The 25,429-nt window shown below is 36.5% G+C and overlaps 1 protein-coding gene across 1 annotated transcript; it reads right to left on the bottom strand.

Annotated features, from left to right (window-relative positions):
* Positions 1-11: 11 nt before the first annotated feature.
* Positions 12-24,662, bottom strand: LOC142336110 (uncharacterized). Its single transcript, XM_075384659.1, has 9 exons — positions 24,209-24,662; positions 22,812-22,942; positions 22,302-22,627; positions 21,813-22,040; positions 18,168-18,456; positions 17,645-17,945; positions 12,361-12,898; positions 9,385-10,595; positions 12-755 (listed from the first exon to the last, which is right to left on the bottom strand). The coding sequence occupies exons 1-9, from the start codon at positions 24,629-24,631 to the stop codon at positions 135-137; spliced, it is 4,068 nt and encodes a 1,355-aa protein (XP_075240774.1). The 5' UTR covers positions 24,632-24,662; the 3' UTR covers positions 12-134.
* Between the last annotated feature and the right edge of the window lie 767 nt (positions 24,663-25,429).

The following is a 25,429-nucleotide window of genomic DNA, read 5'->3' as shown; positions in this document are numbered from 1 at the left end:
AAAACGAAGCGCAAACAGAATAGATAGATTTGAGATAAATACTACTCTAAAATCCATATAGCGAGCACAAGTTTGATATAATTTAACAGTTCAACTGAAAATTCAGAGCATGTAAGTGTAGCAATCCAAAGTGTCTATCTGCCTCTTGGCGGCGTGTGACTATTGCTGACAAGAACCTCGTCACTCGATGCCTGTGATGAACACCTTTGATCTTCATCCGTATGCTTGCTTGTATCTTCATACCTCGAACTGTAATTGCTAGCTGATGCCCATTTCTGAACATCATAATGTCTACCACTACTGCTTTTACTTGAACTCATTTCATGTGACCTTTTAGAACTGCTTCGATACGAGGTATTTACTTCATGCTTGCTGCCACTATTGTGATGTAGTTTGCGCTGATGACGTTCAGTAGACCCAGGCGTAGACCTCTTTGATTGTTTTTTAGCCTTCTTCTTAGACTTCCTTGTCGACTGACCCGAGCTAGAGCTACTGGTCGACTCGTCTGAGCTGCTACTTTGGTTCGAATCACTACCCGAAGAGGGATCGTCATCTAACGATGCCATCGGAGGTGGAGGGTAAGGAACTTTCCTAGTAAGTGGCGGAGGCGGAGGGAGCTCTTGATGTTTTGGCTTGGATCGCCGCATTGCATCTTTTTCATTCGCAGAGAGTCTTATTTTGGGCATCGCTTTCTCGTATATCATTGGTGGCGGCGACCACTTTCCCTTTTCATGGAATTCCGGGGATAAAGCTCTCTAAAACAGAAAACTTCTTTTATACATTGTGCTTGAAAAACCAGATCACATACTGATCAAGGAGTATTTAAACACAGCTTACTATTGATAAGACAGAAAACATCAATACTTATGCTTCCAAATTGAAAAATATTTTTCAACATATCCCTGCAAATCTTGTAACCTACAACTGCCTTCTAGATTACGCAAATTTTAGTCAGATGAATTAATAGGTCAAAAAAGACCAAACGGAGCTTCGTAACTGCCAAAAACTTGGTTTAAGTCCAATACTAGAGATCTCTATTATCGGACTTGAACCAAGTTTTTGGCAGTTACGAAGCTTCGTTTGGTCTTTTTTGACCTATTAATTCATCTGACTAAAATTTGCGTAATCTAGAAGGCGGTTGTAGGTTACAAGACGTGGAGAGATATGTTGAAAAACATCGGCAAGAGAAGCACACTTGTGTCAAAACCATTGTTAAACATTAATACATTTATTCTAATTAGGTGTAGAAAATAACAACGCAGCTCGTTAAAATGCTCTCTGGATAAAACTTGGCATGTGCCCTGCCCGTAAGCTTTGAACCAACAACCCGAGTCGCTGTGGGTTACAAATAACACTTTTGGCTTCCAGAGATTAGACAATAGACGAATTATCGATATTTAAAAGGTCTAATGGGCAGGTGAAAATTTTTGAAATATGACCAAGAACTACCTGACCCTTGTGAACTCTTTGATTGATAATTTTTGACAATTCCCACTACTCATATCCAGCACAAAATGTTCTCATTCAAGGTAGCATTACGCAGCTTTTGACGGGAACAGGTTCAATTCCTTAATTTGATCAAACAAAATGTTCCAATGGTGGTTAAAAAGGGGAACTACAGCCTGCATTAAGAAACATAGCAGGCAGATTGCCGGAAAACAGCCCCGGTAGACGCTTGTGGCCTACCATGAATTGAAACAAATAAAGAAATAAGATCGACAGATCGACCACCAGCTTTTTAATAGACCACTAGAGTTTTTGGGTTAGATTCGGACTGTCATTTTTATGAGACACATTTGCTCTACAAGGAAAAAGCCCTAATGGAGCTTTTTCACAATCAATATTCGATTTTAAAACTCAAGATTCTATTACTCAGGATTTAGGGCATATAAGTTTGGCACTACTTATGCACACTACTGACCTTTAATTAGTGAATGTTCAAAAAATTTGAAGTTCCATATGTGAGTCCAGAAGTCATTTTTAGTGAGGTAAGTCATGCAATCGACCTAAGATCAGAAATGATGTCACGCAGACAAATTTTAACTGCAAAGCAGTAGAAGTCACTGAAGTCATTGAAAGTCAGGGTAAGACGAAACAAAAAACTGTTAGACAAAACAAAAAAACATAGCAGGACAAGTCCTGGCGTACAATTCAAAGAATTTTCAATAGCTAAACAAAAATCTCGACCTCGAACGAACTATGAGTGAATTAGTATAACCGTTTCTAAAAAAAATCAGATAAAAAAACAAAAAAAAACAGAAAATTAATGTCAAAATGCAGCTAGGGAGAACAAGAAACCACTAGCGAGAAATGTAAATTTGCTTCTAACAAAAAACTACGCCTAGAATGAACTATGAATAGATTGGGAAAAGCATTTAGACAAAAATTTGATACAAAAAAAAATTGAAAAAACAGTAAAAACCAAAGTGAAATTGCCGCATGTGAACAAAAAACCACTAGCGAGAAAGCGAATGTTTGTTCAAACACCCTTTTCTCACCCTACTTAAAAATTAGAGCTAAAAATTTCACGCCCCAAAACCACTCGCTTTCCGCTCCATTTCCTGTTTCGGCGTGACCAAAATCACTACTCAAATTTGACTTCAAAAATCATGAAAATGTTAACAGATAGATCTTAAAAACATAGCCGGAAGAATTCCGGATACGACTCGAAGTGAAAATCAATTTAAACGCCATCGAACTACTCATCAGACAAAACGTTCCTCCATTAATTTAGGATTATCTCAAACAAAACCATAAAACAAAAATGAAAGCAATAAAATCAAATCTGTTAAAATATGATTTAAAAAATCTGATCAAGTTTTGTTCTAAATTGACATCCCGAAATAACTATCTCTGCCCAAAAACTACTTCATCAAAACAACTAATACTTACAAAAACCACATATGCGAATTTTTTAAAATCCTTGAGGCCAAATTATGAAAAAAAGCTCTGAAGAACAATTTGCACTAAAAAAACTGGAAAAAGTTAAAAACTTTTAATGTTATCAAAAGCATATAAATCCTAAGAAAAAATTTTTTCGGCTAATAGAGTATCCAGATAATCGCAAAGCAATAGGCAAGTCATAATAGGCGAAGAAACTCGTCTAAACCGAAAAACGGCAAAAATTTAAGAAAAATAGTTCCAATTTTCGCCATTTTTCCTCATATTTCACAAAATGATTCATATCCACAAAACTGTACCCAATTAGTATCTAAAAATTTGCTCAAGTAAAAGAGTCTTTTCAATACCCATTTGAGCCAGTAAAACAAAACTGCCGTCCAACAACGCAAAAAATTAGCGCGAAAATCAGCAAAATACATGTAAAGCCTCCGGAATAGCATAAAATTCATATGATTTTCCAGAAATCCTCAAATCAAAACCAAAACCAGCCTTAAAGTAAAACAACATCATAACCAAACCTCTTAACCAAAAATAAATTTAAAAAATGCTTGAAAATGCCGCAAGTGAAAAAAAAATTTCGCTCGCTTACAGAATTTTTTTTCACCTCAATTTCTCGCTCTCTAGAAAACAGCGATATGAACAAAAAAACCCTCTTTTCGCTCCACTCTCCATTCTGTTCATCAACAAAGTCCCTCCAAATTTTTTCATGTTCCATTTCCCGCTTCAAAATTCACTCCAATAAAATTGATTAAAAAAACATAGCAGGACAAGTCCTGACGTACCATTCAAAGAATTTTCATTGACTAAAGAGAAAAATAGACCTAGAACGGTCTATGAATGGATTGAGAAAATCATTTACAAAAAAAACATAACCGACTAAACGTCGGAACAATTGCTCTCGAACGACTAGTGCGAGCTCTAATCAATTGCCGCCTGCTTCAGTCGAAGGGGGGGAGAGGGAGGGAAGGGGAGCCTAAATGGGACTAAGAAGTTCAATAGTGGGCTTCAAATAACCACATTAGAGGTTAAAACATACCACTATTAAGATTTAAAGTAAAAATGGCACCAGTTTCGGCGCACTTTTCATTTGACTTTTAGTATTAAATTACCTCCAATTGAGTTCAGCGGCTTGAAATTGTGATTGAGAGAAAATTTTAGATCACGCGAAAGGCAAAAAGTCAAGGGCGTAAAAGCCACTCAAAAAGTCAAAACTCAAGCGAAAATTTTGCATAAAAAAGACACACGTTTACAATAATTGCTCTGAACTTCGTTCAAGAGCAATTAATCAGATAAAAACAGAAAATCAATGTAAAAATCCCGCATGTGAACAAAAAACCATTGGCGAAATGGAAATCTAGTTCAAACAAAAAAACTAGATCTAGAATGAACTGCGAATGGATTGGTGAAATCATTTAGAATAAAAATCTGATCAAAAATTGGAAAAACAGTAAAAATCGAAGTTAAATTGCCGCATGTGAACAAGAAACCATTACCGAGAAAGTGAATTTTTGTTCAAACTTTGTATTCTCACTCTGCTTCAAAAACATACCCGGCAGATTGCCGGAAGATAGCCGCCGTTGATTCCAATAAGCATGATTGGGATTGAAATAGAAGATTTAAAAAAAAAATTTTGTACAAAAACATTTTGTAAGTCCGATTTATTTTGATGGCATTTCGTAGTTGAACATAACGTACTTCTGTTTCTTAGAGCGAGGCTACAGGGGCTACTATCAATACCAATAAGCATTAGAGATGGTAACTAAGACTTATAGGAACGACGTTCAAATAGCGGGCATCTAAAATTAGGCTTTATGGGTTTATCCCAATTCGACTTCTGACTTCAATTTTTTATACTGACTATGTTCATTTTGAATTGCTTTGCTGAGCAACTGATGTTCAAAATCACTTTTAGCAGAATGAGAGAAGAGAGAAACTAGCCTAGAGAAGTCAAAAAGATTTCACGCAAAATGTTGAAAAAGCGAAAAATGAGGTAAAGCGAAACATTTTTTTATTCGACGAAGTAAAAAACATAGCAGGAGAAGTCCTGACGTACAATTCAAAGAATTTTCATTGACTAAAAAAAACTAGACCTAAAACGGACTATGAATGGATTGGAAAAACCATTTAGAAAAAAATCCGATCCAAAAAATCGAAAAAAGAGTAAAAATCAAAGTGAAATTGCCGCATGTGAACAAAAAACCACTAGCGAGAAGGCGAATTTTTGTTCAAACACCATTTTCTCAAACTACTTGAAATTTAGAGCGAAAAAAATTCACGCCGCAAAAAAATCGAACTTTTGTTCAAACACCGTTTTCTCACTCTAGTTAAAAATTAGTGCAAAAAAATTTCACGCCGCAAAACCACTCGCTTTTTCGCTCCATTTCCTGTTTCGGCGTGACCAAAATCACCACTCCAATTTGACTTCAAAAATCATGAAAATGTGTGAACAGATCTTAAAAAAAAAGACAGCGCCCCAATACAATTCAAATTCTTTGAATTGTAAAAAATAGGAGCGCTATAATAGCCGGCTGAGAAGATGAGGGCGGCTATTAATTAGAGCGAAAAAATTTTACGCCGCAAACATAGCCGGAAGAATTCCGGAAACTACTCGAAGTGGAAATCCATTTAAACGCCATCCAACTACTCATCAGACAAAACGTTCCTCCACTATTTTAGGATTATAACAGATCTTAAAAAAGACAGCGCCCCAATACAATTCAAATTCTTTGAATTGTAAAAAAAACTAGGACCGCAATAATAGCCGCCTGGAATTGCTGACGCGGCTATTAAACACTTTCAAAGATTTTGTGATTGAATGAAAAACAGGCGTGAGACTAAACATTTTTAAGCAACCGAATAAGGTCTAACGCACTGCTGACTATAATGACGTGAGGTCGGCTTTCGCTTAAGCAGCCCAAGCTAAAAGGCGGGGAGGCAGGCATCGCTAGAAAGAGGGAAACGTGGGAGTAGTGCGGTTGGTCCCAAACTATCAAAATGTGTCACTTAAACCTACCAACTAACCTACCAAATTTGTCAATTATACCTCTTCAATAGTTTAGGTGAAAAGTAGACTTTGCTTCTAGCACATCTCGAAGAGAACTGCGTCGAAAATTTAAAGCACTCGAGCTTTAAACGTTTATCCCGTTTCGTTCTTAAGGTCAAATTGGTTAGGAAAGAAACTATCAAGTAAGAAATCGCACTAACCAAAAAAACAATAGGATCCGTATAATTGCAAAACTTTAAAATTGAAATGAAACCAAATTTGGCGCAAATTTTATTTGATTTTTTACTTTTTATTTTTATTTTTTATTTTTTGCTCCCTTTACTATTTCTGTGTGACCAAAATCACCACTCTAATTTGACTTCTCACTGACGTGGAAACGCCGAAAAAAGCGTGAATAGATCTTAAAAACATAAACCGACTAATGCCGGAAGAATTGCTCTCGAACGACGGGCGGGTAGAAAAAAATTTTCTCCCTCCTAGATTTGAACCATTTATCTCCCGATCCTTAACCAGATGCACTTCCAACTCGGCTACCAGGGCCTTATTTTACACTTGCTGCAATCGATTTTATAATAGCAACAAGCTTTACTTCAGTGAGAATAGAGATCACTCAAAAATGAAGATCGAAAGCGTAAAAAAGTCACTTTAGAAGTCAAAGAATGTTCTAGAACAAAAGCGCAAAATGGTCAAGCGAAAAATTTGCATAACAAAGACCAACACGTTTAAAATAATTGCTATGAACTTCGTTCAAGGGCAATTAAAAAAGTCTCAGACAAACGTCACTCGGAAAGCTAAAAACGGTCAAGCAAAATGTTTGCAGTCACGACTACACGAATTGATTCAAATTTCGTGCAGGAGAAGCATGTATAACATAGCCGACTAACGTCGGTTTAGTGAGGCTAGCTTTAGCTTAATTGAAGGGGGTGAGGTGAGCGCGGGGGGGGGGGGGTGCACCGGTGGGGGGGGGGGGGCTGTGACAACGGTGGAGGGGGTCTTTGCCTGAGGGGTGGGAATTGGGGGTGAATTGGGGCGGGGGGCTGATGTTGGGGTGGGGGGGGGGGTTGTGAGGGTCGTCGTTTACAAAAAAGTTTCTGTGAATCGCATACTTCGAGACCAGTGAACTCAAAGGCTCCAAGAGAACTTAATGACCTCTGGGCGCTACCTGTTTATCCCATTTTTAAGGACGAAAAGTCAAATGGGCCAGACGACCCATTGCATAAAAAAGGCAGTAGGAGTAATATAATTGCTACAAACTTCGTTTGAGAACAATTAATAAATGAACAAAATCGCACATCCTCAAACAAACTGTCTATATACGGCAGGATCGGGAATGATCTTGGTTTCATTAGGCTAGATTAACTGCTGTCAGAAACTGAATTAATAGCTAATCAATGTCAGTATTTAAAAAGAAAACTAATATAATCTCTTTACAGATTGCAAAATTAGAAGCTCAAAAATTTTTCCAAATTTCTCGAATTCATTGTGAAATACATCTCGTTCGACCACGTGTGTTCCATTACTGCACAAAAAATCAATTCGTGCTGAGAAAATTCTATCGTTTTTCATTTGTACTGAAGTTTCTGAATTGTATTGTAAGAGTTTCGTAATTGTCGATATTCTATTTATAGAAGATATTAAAAAAAATTAAAGAAGCAATTAAATTTTTACAAAAAACGACCTCAGTCTGCTGTAAAAACAAGTTTCTTAAATTGTTAAACAAAAATCGGGTCGAAAGAGTAAGAAGACCAACTTATTGAGAAAACCATCAAGAGTTTACAGATAGTCAAAATTTTCTCGCAAAACTTTCTGAATAAAACTCCTGCAAAACGAGCCAATATTAACTTTAAAATACTTTTTACGGTCAGGAAAAGGCTTTGATCTAGATACCGAAAAAAAAGATATTTTTCAAAAATATTGTTTATAAATTTCATATTAATTGAGGGTTTTTTCAGACAGGATACCTACAATGCTTATGCCTTATCTGGCAACTATTATTTCACGGTTCAGAAAAAGACCTGAATTACGAAAAAATTGAAAAAATTCTGAGAAGTGGCCCTTTTTTTCGAAACCTTTCAGATGAAAAACGTTAACAACACGATGAGTGAAAATCTCTTCATCATTCTAGCTACAAACTAAAATTGTCCTTAGGTATCCTGCTCTTCACAAAGAAATAATACAGCACAAGATTAGGGACATTGAAAGAACACCCCAGAAAGATTGAAAGAAACCTGGCGAAAGACGGTGCTCCACAAAGAAGTCTTCAAAAACAGCAATTATATTGATTAAAAATCAAAGCAAAAATTTTAAACTTCTAGAGCAAGAACATGCATATTGCGGAGAAAATTGAAAACCCAACAAAACAGGAATTATTATGTATAAAAAAGTCAATTATAAAATTCTAGTCAATCGCCTAAAATTGATAAATATGCTTCAAAATCATACTAGCAACTGAGATTGAGTAAAATTATCTATAATGGCTGAGATGAGACGACTATTAATGAGGCCAATTTCATGATGAAAACTTGGGGGAATACAGGAAGAAGGCAAGAGCCTAAAAATCAATAAATATCAATATCAATCAATATCAATAAATTGCATAGAAAGACAAAGAATGATTGGTGCACACTTCTCGTCTTAGAGCAACTACCGATTGAAGTAATTTCGAATTCTATAAGATATTCCAAAAAAGTCAGTCAGGAAATAAGTCAAATCCATCAGATCAATAAAGGCTGAAAACAGGACCAAATAATTGCAACGAACCTCAAATAAAGCCTTAACTCAGCTAAGAACCTTAACTATTGCCTGTAAACAAAAGGAAAACATTAGAAAGGGCGAAGTTTCATAAATGATTATGACTATCTATAAATGATGACACTTTAGTAGAATCTTGTCTTTTTGTTAGTCACCCTCTTAGAGGTGTTCTCTTAGAGTGATGAGTAGACTCATAGATGCTTACTTGCTCATCTTCTTTGTACTGGCGAGGAACTCTCTCAGAACGAATGCAGTTCCGTGTATTGTAGGAGTCAGGGTCTGTACTACTTTGACGAGATCTTGAATGTCTGGGATAGGGACGAATTGCAACGGAGTAGAAAGGATTGTTGGTGGTAAGAACAGAGCGACAACAAGAGGTAAAAGAACAGGACATTCCTACCTTATACCGATCACGTAGACTCATACTTGCCCCGTTCTAGTGCGATCACAAAAATCTATTAGACTATTCACTGTTAATTTTTCTCGAATCGTTTCAATAAAATAAGACTTTTTTCGGATTGACTAATAAGTTGCATTTCAACTTCTTCGGAAAATGTTAACCTTAACTAAAAGTTTATTAAAAATGAAAGGTTTTGCTCGGATTTAAAAAAAAATGTTTTGTAAATTGCTTCGGTTCTAATTAAAACTAATTAGCAACTTTACCTACTGTTAATTCGCAGTGGATCACTGCAACAAACGCTAATTCTGAGTGAAATCGATACACTAACCCAGGAGTCTTTATTGCGACCACCTCTTTGTGACTGTCTCGACATCATGGCGGTCATCTCTTTTTCAGATACCACTTTACTCATCATCTGAGGCGGACCAAAGCTGCCTCGCTTTCTCTCGTCACGATCGTCCACAATGGCACTGTACATATATCCCCCACCTTCACCTCCACCCCCAAAAGTCGGCGGTGGTCTGCTGTAGTCATTATTAATCATCATCATTTCATTTGAAGGGTAGTTCTGAATAGGTGGTGGTCGGGTCGTAGGACGGCTCTTGGTATCCTTTTTGGTGAGACGCTCGATAAGACTGTCATCACTGTCGTCTGATTCCGAACTGCTTGACTCGCTTGAGCGCTTTCCCTTTTTCCGCTTCTTCTTCAAAGGAGGAAGAGGGGGAGGAGCTGGTGGAAACTCAGCCTTTAACTTGGACAAATCATTGTGCAGTTTAGTAGCTTTCAAGGGCGGCGAAGATTCTTTTGTCGCTGATTTAGAAAAGGTCGGCGATCCAATTTCTGACGGTGGCTTGTACGAGGAGTCCGAGTCATCTGAAATTTCGCCTTCTTCTAAATCTTCTGCTTCTTTCTTCGCTTTCTCCTTTTCCTTTTTAGGACTAGAATCTGTGTCAATGGAGATGTCCATTTTACTTTCATCAGTGGTGGTCTCTTTGTTACTACTTTGCTGGTACTCTTCAGTTGAGGCATTTACAGATGCATCCTCGACCTCTATAGGTGGAGTTTTTACTTCAACTTTATCATTAACACATTCCTTCGATTTCTTCTCTTTGAAGTCTTTTTCTGAGTTACTATAAAGATCTTCGCTTCTTTTTTGATCAAACTTCGACTCCCGCGCTTCGAGACGTTTGACTTCAGATTTCGGTTCCTCTATTTCAGACTGACTGCTAGCGTCTCGTGAGGCTGAGCGTCTGTCTTTTTCGTTTGTCAAATAATTCTTATCCTTTCTATCACGACTGGAAATTGGCGGCTGTTGATCACTTGCACGATACATATGATCTGAAGGCTCCTGATCATTTCGAGCGCTCCTGCTTGACAAGTGCACTTTTGGCATTTCTTTTCGCGTTCGCTTTTCCACAACTTTTGATGAACTCGGTGATCTCTGTTCTCTGTGTCGTAATGGATTCTCAACTGGCTCCTGCTTCAGACTCCGTTCTTCATAACGCTGCTCTGATTTCTCACGCTTAAACGGCTTCCTCTCTAAAAGAAAGTCTCACGCCTCATACACTTAAGTTAAATGTTGCCTCATCTTACCTCATTTGTTTTATTTGGATACTAACATAATTGCATATCAAACATATCTTTCATTCAAGCTTAAAACTTTGAATGGAAGCAATAACTAGAAACGCAGAGGCAACAAAAATCGGAAGTTGAAAAGCAAAATTCGTTCTTTAAGCCCAAAGTTAATATCGAGATCCCCATAGAATTCATCATTACATGATAAGCTTTTTAAGTCAGCCATACTTTCAGTTTAAAGCAACAAACGATTGAAAAATACGAAATCATCTACTGTTTTGAAAGAACCGACTAATATCTGAAAAATTGCTCTCGAACAACTAGTGGGAGCTCTAAATCTATTGCAGCCTGCTTCAGTCGACGGAGGGGGCGGGTGGCCCACTAAGGAACTTTAAATGACGACATTAGAGGTTAAGATCTTACAATATTAAGATTCATAGTGATAAATGACACTAATTTCGTCTTTTAATTTGAATTTTAGTAGAAAACTACCTCCAATTGAGTTCAGCTGTTTACAATTGCGAATGAGAGAGAAATTTAGAACATACCCGGCAGATTGCCGGAAAATAGCCGCCGTTGATTCCAATAAGCATGATTGGGATTGAAAGAATAGAAGATATTGAAAAAAAAAAATTTTTGTACAAAAACATTTTTTAAGTCCGATATATTTTGATGGCATTTCGTAGTTGAACATACTTCTGTTTCTTAGAGAGAGGCTACAGGGGCTACTATCAATACCAATAAGCATAAGAGATCGTAACCAAGACTTATAGGAACAACGTTCAAATAGCGGGCATCTGAAATTGGGCTTTATGGGTTTATCCCGTTTCTATTTCTGACTTCAATTTCTTATACTGACTCGGTTCATTTTGAATTGCTTTGCTGAGCAAATGATGTTCAAATTCACTTTTAGCAGAATGAGAGAAGAGAGAAACTAGCCTACAGAAGTCAAAAAGATTTCACGCAAAATGTCGAAAAAGCGGCAAAATGGTAAAGCGAAAAAAAGTTCGACGAAGTAAAGAAAACATAGCAGGACAAGTCCTGTCACACAATTCAAAGAATTTTCATTGACTAAACAGAAAACTAGACCAAGAACGGACTATGAATGGATTGGGAAAACCATTTCGAAAAAAAATCCGATCCAAAAAATCGAAAACACTGTAAAAATCAGAGTGAAATTGCCGCATGTGAACAAAAAACCACTAGCGAGAAAGCGAATTTTTGTTCAAACACCGTTCTCTCACTCTACTTTAAATTTAGAGCGAAAAAATTTCACGCCGCAAAACCACTCGACTTTTCGCTCCACTTCCTGTTTCGGCGTGACCAAAATCACTACTCCAATTTGACTTCAAAATCATGAAAATGTGTGAACAGATCTTAAAAAAAAGACAGCGCACCAATACAATTCAAATTCTTTGAATTGTAAAAAAGACAGCGCCCCAATACAATTCAAATTCTTTGAATTGTAAAAAAAAAATAGGAGCGCTATAATAGCCGGCTGAGAAGATGAGGGCGGCTATTAATCACTCAAAACGCAAGTCAAAGGCCTAAAAGTTACCCGAAAATTCAAAACGGCTGAGCAGAAATTTTGCATAAGATACACACGTTCACAATATTTGCCTGACTTAGTTCGAGAGCAATTAATCACTACAGTGAAACCCAATAGGAAAAATCATGGGTCTTTTGTATGAGCTAACTGTCATATCTATGGCATTTTATCTTAATGTACCTTCCGGTGTTCGCTCTCTTTTCGTTGAAACCATTTCCTCTTTGACTTGCGGCGACGGACTTCGTTTTCTTTTCAAAAGCATGCTTGGTGAATTTCCCGGGTAAAATCTTTTAGGGGTAGATTTTTGTGACTTTCTGGGGGTTGTTCTACTGCTCGCCGACGGTGATTCCGAGAACCCTGGAGATCCCCGGCGTCTCTCGACATCAGGAGAATATCTTCTAGGCTGTCTACCCCGTCTACCATAACGCGACACGTGGTCGTGATGCTGGTCGGATTCAGGTTCTCTATCACGATGTGTTTGTCGGTGGTCATCCGACCCTTCTTTACGAGAAGATTCCTTCTCAAATGATGACGATACCCTCTGCGAGCCACGATCGCTTGCTTCAATTTTAGAAGCCAACTCCGGAGCTTCATTCGGCTTTGAACGCCCAGAATTTTTAGGTTCCCTGTTGTTTTTGGAAACGGATTCTTCATCTCCACTGCTGTTGCTTTCAGAACTGCTGCTACTCGATGAACCGAAGTCACTTTCAGAGGAAATCTAAACAAAAGTTATTATCATTTTAACGGCCCAATTCATTTTACTTTATTAAAGAGAACTTTTTAATCGTAATCAGAGAAGCAACGTCATATAAAGTATAATTTATGATTATTCCCTATTTTCTGGATCTCGGTTATTTTGAGTACTTCAAAAAACAACGATATCTGTTTAGGATGACAAGCAATTTCAATATAGCTGTGAATTACCAGCACTAGCTCCAATTGGATTAAAACAGGTAACGAAGCAAAGAAAAAAGATGGCAATTGGCAGCCTTTGTCTTTGCACCTGTTTTCAACACCTGTTTTGAAACAGGTTATTTCCCTTTACCAAATAAAAAGCAAAAATGATTATTTTGCACCAGGAAGTCAGTAAACGCGACCCTGAAACTACAGACCAACCAGTCAGTTATCTTTTTCTAAAATTTTTTGAAAGTTTGATCAAACATAGCTGGCAGATAGCCAGAAAATAGCCGCAATAGCTTCGTAGATCTCCAGTCTCAAAATAAACAGTAAAAAAGACACACCAAAAAAGTAGTCTGTTTTCATTGAAGGCTGATATGTTATATTTTGATTAAAAATCTGAATAAGTTTTTGCTGCCTCTATAAGCTGCTCTCAAATAACCTTCATTTAGATTGTTACACACCCATTTGACCTTATCTCTTTGAATTAAAGTAAATAAAATTCAATTTCAAAGTGAGGAAGTCATTTTTGAAAGTGAGGTAAGTCAAGTGTGACAAAAAGTTTAATCACGCGAATGAACAAAAAAAAACTCGCTCCACTAAGAGCGAAAAATGACGTCACGCACGCACTCTAGTTGAAATTGCATGAACGAATGAACAAAAAGCAGATTTGAAGTGGTTGTGACATCATATGGTCGTAACAAAAATCGCGACGACGAAATTAAAAAACCAAGAGCAGGCCAATAATAGCCCCAGCTATCGCTGTGTGGCTATTAATAAAAAATCATGAGTTTTTGTTACCGAACATAGAATAATCACCCAAGCATTTTTGGATTCCAGCCAAAAAATATTGCATCAATGCAATAGTAAAATTCTCTGAACTCAACTGCAAGGCATTAGAACAGAAATTATCTAGCGTGTCATTCTCTGCTTTTGAAACAGTTAACCTAGACAGATCCAGAACAATGAGATTTTAGAGGAAAAACTTCGAATTAAACAAATATTCTTTCTGACACATCACAATACGTTTATACAAAAAATAAGACGTCAAATTCCATTGAAATAAAATACGGCGTACCACAGGGATCAATCTTATAACCAACTTTTTTCCTAATATACATTAATGATATGCTTCGATGCTACTTGAACTCTGAAATAGTTTTGTATGCGGATAATACTACCACAACATAGTGCTCAGTTAATGAAAGTACTAGATTTTCGGCTGATGTTCAAAACGTTAGAGAATTTGCTCAAAACTGTTTAAGAGTTAACTAAAAATTCCATTCTCATGCCTCTCGGCAGAACCAAAAAGCAGAATACATAGACAGTATTTTCCAAAGCGTTCAAATCAAGACAAATGCAAAAATTCGGCATATATTGTGACAGATCGATGAAATTTGCATACCCTTGTAAAAAGTTAGCATGCAAAAATTCCTGTTGCTGCCTATAGGGCAACAAATCATTTCACAAAGTCAAATGATAAGTTTATACAATCCTATGTTAAATCTACGATAGAATACGCTCTCGGAAACACCTTGAAGACACATCTCGACGGGCCAATTAAGAACATCGTTGGGCCAATTTTTTAAAACCACAATGGGTTCGATAAGGGATATCACGACAAAACCTCATCTTACCGTTTACAAAATTTTTGCTAAGAATATTTTCAAATTCAAGTTCCATGAACTCAAAAAAAAGCCCGAGTCAGCTTAAATAAGATTTTCCCAGCAACCATCGTTTAACTAGAGGAGTTTCAAACTAACTTTTACCAGTGCCCAATTCCAAAACCCTGAATTCCAAAAATTCGCTGCGGTTTAACGACAGCATAGCATACTTTCACTCAATAAAATAATTTAATGCCAGAGATCATGAGAGAAGGGACTCAAGGTCAGCTCAGAACATTTATAAGATCTTTTAGTTACTTATATATCCAGGATAGCTAAGAAGTGTTCAACTTAATTTATGAATTCCTGTAACTCATTTGGTTTTCATAAATATCTTGCCTAATGCGAAATGTAGCAGTACTCCTCAAGCGTCCGTCCATTCTTAAGTTTTCTTTAACTGTTTTGTTTAAATAATGCTATGTCGCTGGTAAACAAACGAAATTCAAATCAAATTAATCCTATCAGCAGACTTCACTGATCTCTGTTCCTAAAAAACTTTGAAGAAATTTAAGAGTAACACGAAATTTTAAAGGTGAAATAGAGAAATGACACAACTGTGATCAGAAATCAACCAATTACGCTATTCAGATAAACAAAGTATCCACAGACTGCTGCCGCAAAAGCTGCGAAAGACTTGAGTGTCGTACAACACAGAGATATAAGTTAAAAAAATTATCGACACAGCAATCGAAACTAAATAAAACATTCAGCAATAAAATAATAAGGCTTGTTAAAATCCACTCCATAGAAGCAACTTTCTAATGGACCTTTATTCACATATGTATTCCTTTGCCTTAAACTAATTCAAATTAAGCTTAAGTTATAAAGTGTAAGAGTCATTTTATTGAGTGTAAGTCAATATGATCAAAATCTAATCACGAAAATGACCTAAAATTCTTCTACAGAGATTTAGTGACGTCACGCGAGCAAATGCCTTTAGTGAGAGGGGGAAGTCATCCAACAAAATTTGATTTTTGAGCTTTTGTGTGTGAAGAAATGTTAAAGGAAAAAAGAGCGAAACACATAGGACAGTTCCTGAAATACAATCCAAAGAACTGGAGAAACTTATGGCCTGAACAGAAACATTTTTCCAGCAAACTTAAAATTTATCAGTCAATAAAGAATCAGTCTTTACCTGCGCAAAATTACACAAAATCTTAGAACATCTTGAAATATATTTACTTTTTCCAAAAAGAACTAGTGTCGCATTGACAACACTTTATAGAACTATTGACCCTTCGCTTCCCTAGATTGCCTGCTTTTTTAAAATTAGTGGCCTCAAAGCAAAAAAGGCATAACAAAAAAACGATATTATCAAATACAGCATAGCCTACAACACTGACTAAGAAATCCTTTTAAATTCTATTAGCTGGAAGACGCGCATAAAAATTGAATAAGGCCAACATTCAGAAATTCACTAAAACATTTCAAAAACGATTGGTATCGGAGTCTTCAAAATAAAACTTAAAAACAATTACAACAAATGAGGTAAAAGAAAAACAAAAAAGGCCTCACTTGAAGGCCAATAGAAACGATTATTATACAGATTTACAAGCAACAAAAGCAAGATAAGCAACAAAAGGGCATAACTCAAAAATCCGCCAAAAATTTTTTAAAATAAATAGGGTAAAAGTTGAGAAAAACTGGTATGAATTCAAGCGACTTAACAACCGACGAACGTCAAGTGAATTTCTCTTAAACGACCGGCGAGCGGTCCGCTCCGTCCGTAGCTAGCTACGGTTTAGTGAGGGTGCCAAGGGGCACGAGGTGAGCGCAGCGGGGGGAGGGGGGTGGTGCAACGGTGTGTGTGTGTGTTGATGATTGGGGGTGATTGCTTTATCTTCTCGAAAACAAATCTCAACTATGTGCAGGGGTGATGATTGGGGGTGATTGCTTTATCTTCTCAAAAACAAATATGAACAAATATGTTTCGAAAGAGAGGGTAGCTTTAGCTTAATTGAGAGGGTGGGGTGGGTGAGCATGAGGAGGAGGGGAGGGGTCAAACCCACGTGCTTTACCTGTTTATCCAGTTTTTGAGGAAGGAAAGTGAAAAGGACGAGACGAAAATTAGAAAGTTAATAGTTGAGCACAAAAGAATTCAAACTAACACAAAAACTTTTTCAATTTAAATGAATCAGGAACATTAAAAGTTATAAAGATAGATACGTCATTCCGACGAAAAATTAATTGCATATCGAATTATGTCTAATTACAAACAGCTGCCTAAATAAATACCCCAACAAATCCAGAATATTAAAAGTTTGAGATGAGAAATGTGATAAGGCTTTGCCATTTTACCGTCAAGATATTGACAAAATGACAAATATCCATGAACAGAGCGCTCAAATCAATTCAACCTTGAGTGATTTTAAAAAAAAAACGCAACTTTGAAATCTTTCATTAAATCAAATTCTAGATGCAGACGGAAAGGAAATGACACAAGTGTCTGGAGAAAATGATTCAAAATTGATTTGAAATGGCCGAAATTATATCAAAAATGACCAAAATCCAGCACAAAATGTAGAAAATTAGTCAAAATAACCAAAAAATCTTCTTTCAAAAACTGAAATTTTTTTAAAGTTAAACTCTAGGCTCAAAATAATATCACCCACATTGCTCTTAGACGCCCTCAAAAAACTTGGACAATCATCGGTACAAATTCGAGCAATATAATGTTCTCGCATTTTTTTCGAATAATCCATTGCAATGTGCTATGTTGCCCAGACTTGTAGTTCCTCGCCCATTAAGGTGCACGTTAAACTAACTAAAATCTGCGCTATAATCTCATAAGATGTGTGCTAATTACACCTTTTCACAGCACAATTAAATGCAACAAATATTGCTATCAACCAGATGAAACTCAAAAATACCTACAGAATCTAAACAATTGCAAAATGACGTACCGATTCAATATCTGAATTCGATCCTTTTCTGATGGGAGTTGGTTTGCTAACAACCGATTTCATTTTGAGCTTTCTTTTCTCCAGCAGCAGAGAACCCAGGGTTGACCTCGATTTGATAGGAGAGGCTGGGTTGGACGTTACCGCATTGTTAGAAACGTCTGAGGGCGCTGGACTGTCCATAGAGAAGGGTGCAGTCGCCGGCGTGAGAACTGGCATCTCAGCTGATAATATCATGAACCTATAGTCCTGGTCAAGAGAATCAGCAGTAGTAGCAGTGGTAGTAGCACTCTCGTCTGCAGACCTAGGAAGTAAGCACATTTTTAGTCCATAAATTCTGTATCTACTAGAGCAACGGTTTTATAAACGCAAGCCTTTCTTTCCTTCGGGCACTTGAACAGGTATCTTTACAAACATTCATTCTTTTCATTATTTTCATTCGTGTTTCATATCAATCCAGAATTAGTTGAATCTCCATTTTTCAAGTTTAGGCTTCCGCATTTTTGAGAAGTTTATAGTATCATACCATGTTTCACTCGCTGCAATAGTATTCCGCCTCCGGTCATGAGCATCGGTAGTATGGCCGGGATGGTGAGAATTGGGGTCTGGGGAATCGCCATCTTCAATGTCCATCATTTCAGGTGATATGATGTCCTCCACACCAGTAGGTGGCTCATCAACCATCACAGACATTTCTACAGTAGCTCCGCCACTGCTCTGGCTCTGTTGACTGCTACTACTAGACTGTGACGTAGGCGCAACACTGCTTGACAACAATGCCTCTCGCAGCTCAGGTGGGGCATCTTGTGGGTACACTAAAAAGATTCCTTTCTATGATTGACACCAAAGCAAACTCACTACCACTAACACGGAAGCTAATTTAAAGAAGATAGGCAAATAACGTTGTTGAACTGCAGGAATATAGCGACTGCAACTGATATACTCACATTTATCTTATATAGGTATATGTTATAGTTATCAACCAGTAAAACAAAAATTTTGCTCACGAAGGGAGGATACACATTAGCTCGAATTAAATTGTAATTTATATATTAAGAGAAAATGCTTAAAACTAATTAAAACTACCACAAACGCGTGGCCTCATTACATGACTATTTAAAAATGAACCAAATTGAAAAATAAACTGACTAACTTCGGCTGAATGGCACTCGAACGACAGACGGGGGCAATTTAATTTAGAGGGCGTGATTTATGGGCGCAACAAAAACAACCCCGCGGGGGTTTGAACCCCGGACCTCAAGGTTGGCAGCTTGATATCTTAACCAATCAGCAGCAAGGATTTTGATTTTCTTCCGCTCGATCGCTTTAAGCAAAAGTGACAAAGTCAATCGAAAAATCAAAGAATCTTCGAGAACAAAAGCGCAAAAACGACAAAACAATGTTCCATAAAAAAGAACCATTCACAACAAACGCTCCAGACTTCTTTCGAGAGCAATTAATAATTTAAGTTTCAAACTGCAAAAGTCATTTTCAGATAAACCAGAAACGATTAAAACCAAATCACGCAGTTGACCTACAAATAATTATCACAGAGAGAGAACTAATGTTACTCTAAAAACCTGTGAATAAGCGGGAAAATGTAGTGATAAAACGTGAAACAAAAAATGGCCTCAGATGACAAAACAAAAAACCTAAGGGTACCTCAATATAGCCACATTCAGCATTTAGCTCTGCAACTAAAGAACTTGTAGCGGTTTAAGCTAGGTTGAAAAAGCACCAGACGAAAATTCATTCTCTTTGGACTGCGCCACATCTCACCGTCTGAAAATGGTAGAAACCAAATAACTCAGCTCCCGGAAATTGTCATGTAATATTTTCATACAATTTTCAGATCGCAATAGAACCACATACTAACATATTATCAGGCAGAAAGCTGACATGAAAGAAAAACTAAAAATTTAAAGCAAAAAGCTGATATGCAAAATTCTAAAATTGATATTCAAATCATTCAGACACGTAATCTAGTTCATTTTCTTTGCGTTTGAGGTAATTGTGTATCACATAAAATTCAACCTGGTTTTTCACACACACATTTTTTATGTTGAATGCTTTTCGTGCATTTATTAAAAAAAACTTAGTAGCAACTCCAAGCATAATATTTGGATCATGATGTTGATATATCTCAGCCTACCATATGTGATTGAGATCATTCTAAAACTAAATTTTGTTTTATGATATTTGTTCCGACCCCTCTTGAGTAGGACGAACTATATACTCAAATGGGGTTTTTTGTTCGGTCAATTTAGGCCGATCGATATATCGTAGAGAGTTGAGACTGGTATCATTGGAAAGCTTGTCCAGCGTAGAATATGAAATCAAAAAGATGAGATTTTCACATTTTCCTGAATTTTTGACTAAATCTCAACCAATTTTGCTAAAATTTGTAATTTTTTTTAGCAAGTTTTGTTGATTTTTGTTTGTAAAGACAAAAAACTTGGCTATTGTTATTATTGTAGGCTATTGTTATTATTTTTTGTCAAAAAATCAGGCTAAATTTTTCAAATTTAAAACTTCATCAAAAACAGCACAAAAAAAGCTTCTTTAGTCCAGTTTGATTAAATTTACAGGAAGTACATACCCAAAAACCACTAACACAATCTTTTTAGACTTTTTAAATGGGGCTTTTTCTACTTTAAATTCCGTTTGAGCGCTATGTAATTAAAACATTGCCGTTTTTTGCTAAATTTATTTGTTGATTATCAAAAACGCAGCATCTATTTTTGAGTTTTTAACTAACAAAAATCAATATCTGGAACATTCGAATAATTAAGTGTTCCTAATGGACAAACAACATTAGCAGGGCTAGTTTTGAATCAATCTTGGACTGGTATAATCCAAAAATATTTCGGATTGTAATCAGTCAGTCTTTTTTATTAAAAATTCGATCTTCTCTACATTAATTAAACAACAGAACATTTCTAACCAAAGCTCACTAATGATAGGTCCAATTGGATTCTTAAATAGCTCCACATTGTTGTATCTAGTTGATTACTTGAAAGTATGGTCGTTTTGAATTTGATTTATTTTAAAATAAATAATGACTTTATTTTTCTCTTAATATGGTCATCTTGCAGCTTATTGTCAGCAATGAAAGAAGGCTTCCTCTTTCTATTGAAATCAAATTTAATCTTTATTGCGGTTTTACGCCTTAAGTTATGGTTTTCTGGCTTTGATATTACTAGATTTCACATTTTTTAAAAAAAATTTTATAGGTATTTGCCCATTTTTCACGTTTTCTAGTTTTCTAGCCTTAAAATAAGGCACAATTGATAATATTAAAATCCCTGAAGATATAGATTATTATTTTAACGGCTTCGACACTGCTTTCTCGCAGAATTTATTTGAATTTTTTCAATTTTGTCTAACTGTCCTCTTTACTTTGCCTTTTTAGTCGTATGAAAATTTCAGTACAATGACCCGGTTTCATTGGCTTTTCATGGAAGAATAGATGATCCGATATTCTGATATTAGTAGATAGCTGATGGCTTTCATGACTCTGAAAACATTTGTTTTATAAAGGAAAAAAAACTTTGTAACCGCAATTTTTCTCCTTTTATTGTCTGTTTGTTATCTAGTCTCGTTAATTACAAGCCAAATATGACATTACTGTTGTCAAAGGAAGGTTTCAAGAGGGATTGGTGCCATACAATCTAAAGTTTTTAAAGAATTCGTTGACTTTACTGGCTTCGGCACGAAAAAGTAAATTAAATCTTTGAATTGTAAAAAACCAAGAGAAGCGCAATAATAGCCCCAGCTATCGCTGTGCGGCTATTAAAACATTTCAGCTAACAAATGATGCCATTTTAAAAAGAAATTCAACCCTCCATTTATTTTTAGATTAACTTCATGGAAACATACAATTTTTTAAGTAAGCCTAAGAACAAAGCTACACTTCAGATCTTTTCCTCGCGTGATTAAGCGCTTACCCAAATAAAGATTGTTATCGTTCTGGGACGAGATTAAAAAAGATTGTATCGCATAATTATTCATCCATTACTTCAAGAAATTTTGAACATTTGTTCTGTTCAGGTCTATGCCCAATATCAATCAAACATCTTCAACGCCGTAAAATTGTCATTAAAGCCAGCGACCTTTCTGTTGTCAACAGGTAACTCGCGTTTAGTTGAAAGATTAAAAAAAAGGAACAAACTTGAAAAATGAGCCAGTTGATTGAAAAGAAGCTGTGGCATCACCCCTGCTGTCTTGGCCTCTTCGTTTACAGTTGCACTTTGAGTCACATTCGCCACCTCATCATCAATTGGGACTGGAGCAATAGGCGATTGTCCGGTACCACCAGTATCAACCGTGTCCTCCTCCATGTCCACAGGAACTCCAACTTGTTGCGATGCGTTAGAATCATATCGCATAACAGAGACGTCTAAAAATAAGTATTGACTTAAATCAAACTCATTGGCCTAAATCTGTCCATTTAATTACACACTTCAAACAAAATTTTAAATGATGCACTTTGTGTAGTTTAAATGATGAAGGATACTTAATTCGAGATCCCCAACGCTTGTCAATTAATCTTTCTTTAAAGCGTCTGGTACTCATACCACCCAAAATTTCACCTCGAGTACAACTGTTGCCATTGATTAAGCAGTCAACTACTTTTTTAGGTTTTTCAAATTACACAAACCTGTCAATCGATTGTTGATTTGCTCTTGTCGTTCACTTTCTATTTTGGCCATAGCAAGCTGCTCCGAATAATGCTTGACAAGCGGAGGAGGTGTCGGTAATCTTTCAGGACGTTGAGCACCTACTTGCACACCATTCGTCACGGGAGCCATTACATTAGGGTCTAAGGGTTGATTCTCTTGATCCAGGTAGGATGTAACTTCAGCCTTTTCATCCGGAATGAAGTCTTCAAGGGTCTCTTGTACAACGGATCTAATTCTGCGTTCAATGTTGGGGCCAATCAGGTCATCAACTAAGTCGTTGATCCATGTTGATAGTCCATTAGACCTAAAGGCAGAGCCCGTTTACCAGTTGTTTAAACTTGCAATATTGCGACTGTTATGATGATAGTTTTACCTTAAGTACAAAACTACATAGACAACCTTCCAAACTTTGAACAACGTTTTTATTATACGTGTCGATGAGTACAACTTGCTTTTTTTCTGCAGGAATTCACATCTATCAAACTTACTCTCTCATTAGCTCCTCTCTCAATCCATCCCTCATTACTGGTTTCCTCATGCCGGGGTGAAACGGACCCTGTCGGGCTGTGTATTTCGAGACCGTTGACATAACCATGTACCTCAGACTCTTATATCTAGGCTAAAATAAAGTCACAATTCTCAACCGCCAACAAACTGATTTAAATAAATGTTGTGTAGTTGAATAATTAGATAAATCCCCACACCACAGAAAACAGTGGACCGAAGTTCCTTGCACTTCAAATTTCACAAAATCGCTCTTTTCGAAAATTAACATTTTGAGTAACAGATACTGCTGCTTCGAGTGGGGATCATCCTCCTTTGATCGCATTTATGTTTCGACCTCATGCAATGAGTGAAGCAACTATGCCTGCTTGGCCTTTTTATTTTTTCAATTATGACCCCCAATTATTCGTTTTCTAAGAAGATATCAGGTTGCAAAATAGGGTTTCTCTTAATATTTTAAAGAAAACTTTCAGAGCCTCAAACCAAAACTTCAGGTAAAGTTCCCAAGAAGATTTGAGATAGCCATTTAAAGCAAAAAAAACTATCAGACTAGCTCTCTGGAATGCTATGTCTAAATCATTATTTAAAGTTACAGGTTGCTTCAACTGTCACTTTCTCAGGCAACAATTGCACAAATTTCATAGCCAGACTATAGCAGACTGATTAAGCTGCAATCTAGGTTCAGGAGTGGTCCCTGGACCCGCTGGTTAGGTGTATGACTTTACAGTATGACTTTTCAGTAATTAGTAGTATGTATAAAACATGAGAGCAGTGCACTTTTGTTTTCAATTAAGTTTGTTTATTAATTCAAGGAAATTGAGTTAGAGAATAAAAAAAGCAAAAATGTCAAAAACACTTAACCAAAGGCCAGCACTTTTGTAGAACGTTAAGTCTTGAAACTTAATTTTGAGAACTTTCAACGCCTAAAAACAAGCAAAATGACTTAATTATGTCCAGTGAACACACAGGAACAGTTTTTGAGAGCACTTCTTACAATTTTAATTAATTGCAGTTCATCGAATGTTCGGATCGATCTTTTCATGTGATCCCCCAAAAATTTGCAACGCCAGCTATATTAACACAATATTTCCCATGTAATGAAACATTTCGTAGCAGTAGGCCGCGTAATGTAATGGAGTTGAATAAAGGATACCGACCGTTAATTTGATTGCAACATTGCTCCAATTAGTAAGCAAAACACAATTTCCTTTGGAAAATCGCTCGTCTTCCAACTTTTAGCCAATTTCAATGAACCTTCCCGATTTTCAATGAAATGGGTCGCCTTATGGAATGACTCTTTGTGACTTAATCAACTGATTTCAATATGATTTCTAAAACCCATAACATTAAATTACATTATAGGGTTCTAATTAAACACTACCATTTTCTCCATGGCGTCCAGAAATTCCTTTCTAAAGTCATCGAAATGACCTCGTGATTTGAAAGCGTCAATAGTCTTCTCCACTACTGTTGTCTCTTCGGCGTCTAACACTTCTGGAACCAGTAACCTCTCCCTCGCAGGTAGTTCATTGAGGGATAACAAGCTCGATACCTCCTTTCTTTCACTACCAGCCGTGGCTGTTCCCTGAATTGAAGGCTCTATCGGTCGACTCCATCCTCTACTTCCAGAAGAACTCAAATGATGGCTAGGCATGCTGCCGTTTACAATTGTACGACTCCTACTATAATAATTTCTTCCATGAGAACTGCGATTTGGACTCAATGCACGGTATCCAGGAGGCCTCGATGACCTTGACCGCTCACCCGGGACTGGAGATCTCGAAAAATATCTCCTCGAACTCATACTTTCATGTATCTGAAAAATGGACCCAATTACAGGTAACGACTATAAAATAGACGTAATAAAATACAAACCCATCATCTAATATCATTGGTTGAGAAATTTAAAAAAACTGACACCTAGCTTTAAGCGCTCACTTAACTTGCATTCGACAACAAAGAAAAGCTCCCGGAACTAAATTTTCTCAAATCCATAAAAGGTAAATTTAAAATTTTATAACCATAACAAAAGTTTGGTGAAACATTTACATTTAACAATCACTTTAAAAGCATACCAAAAGTTTGGTCCTTAAAATACTAGTAAAAATAATTTCTGAAACCTTGTACTTCTCTATCTATTGGAACGCGTTGATGTAATTTGATCATTTCTCTAGTTATTTTTCTCATTAAACTTATTTTTTGTTTTTTCTTTCCGGATTTCTATTGGCAAGTTGTTCCACTTTCTCCAGAAATTTCGGACTATTGATCGGTCACTCCATGTAGATTGACACGTATTTTTCGGAAAGAAACTGGAAAGTCTGGGAATTTTCTGTCATCTCATTTTTTCCCCAAACTTTGACTTTTTTTGGATATTTGACTGATTTCCTTGTAACGCTTAATTGAATCAAAAAACTTAAAAAGAGAGATTTTTTAATGAAAAGCTCTGCAGGTAAAATTTTATCTCTTCTTAGAAGATCCCTTGCGCTGTCAAACTTTTTACGTATATAGCAAAATTTATTCCCCAATTTATGTCTGTTTATTCTCAGAAGTGATGAGGCTGCCAGAGATTGGAGAAAAATTGAACTGAAATTGAAATATGACG

Source organism: Convolutriloba macropyga, chromosome 3 (genome assembly GCF_964194025.1).
Source record: "Convolutriloba macropyga chromosome 3, txConMacr16.3, whole genome shotgun sequence".
Taxonomy (NCBI): Eukaryota; Metazoa; Xenacoelomorpha; order Acoela; family Convolutidae; genus Convolutriloba; species Convolutriloba macropyga.
Note: the sequence above shows the minus strand (reverse complement) of the source record. Positions and strands in the feature narration are given on the sequence as shown.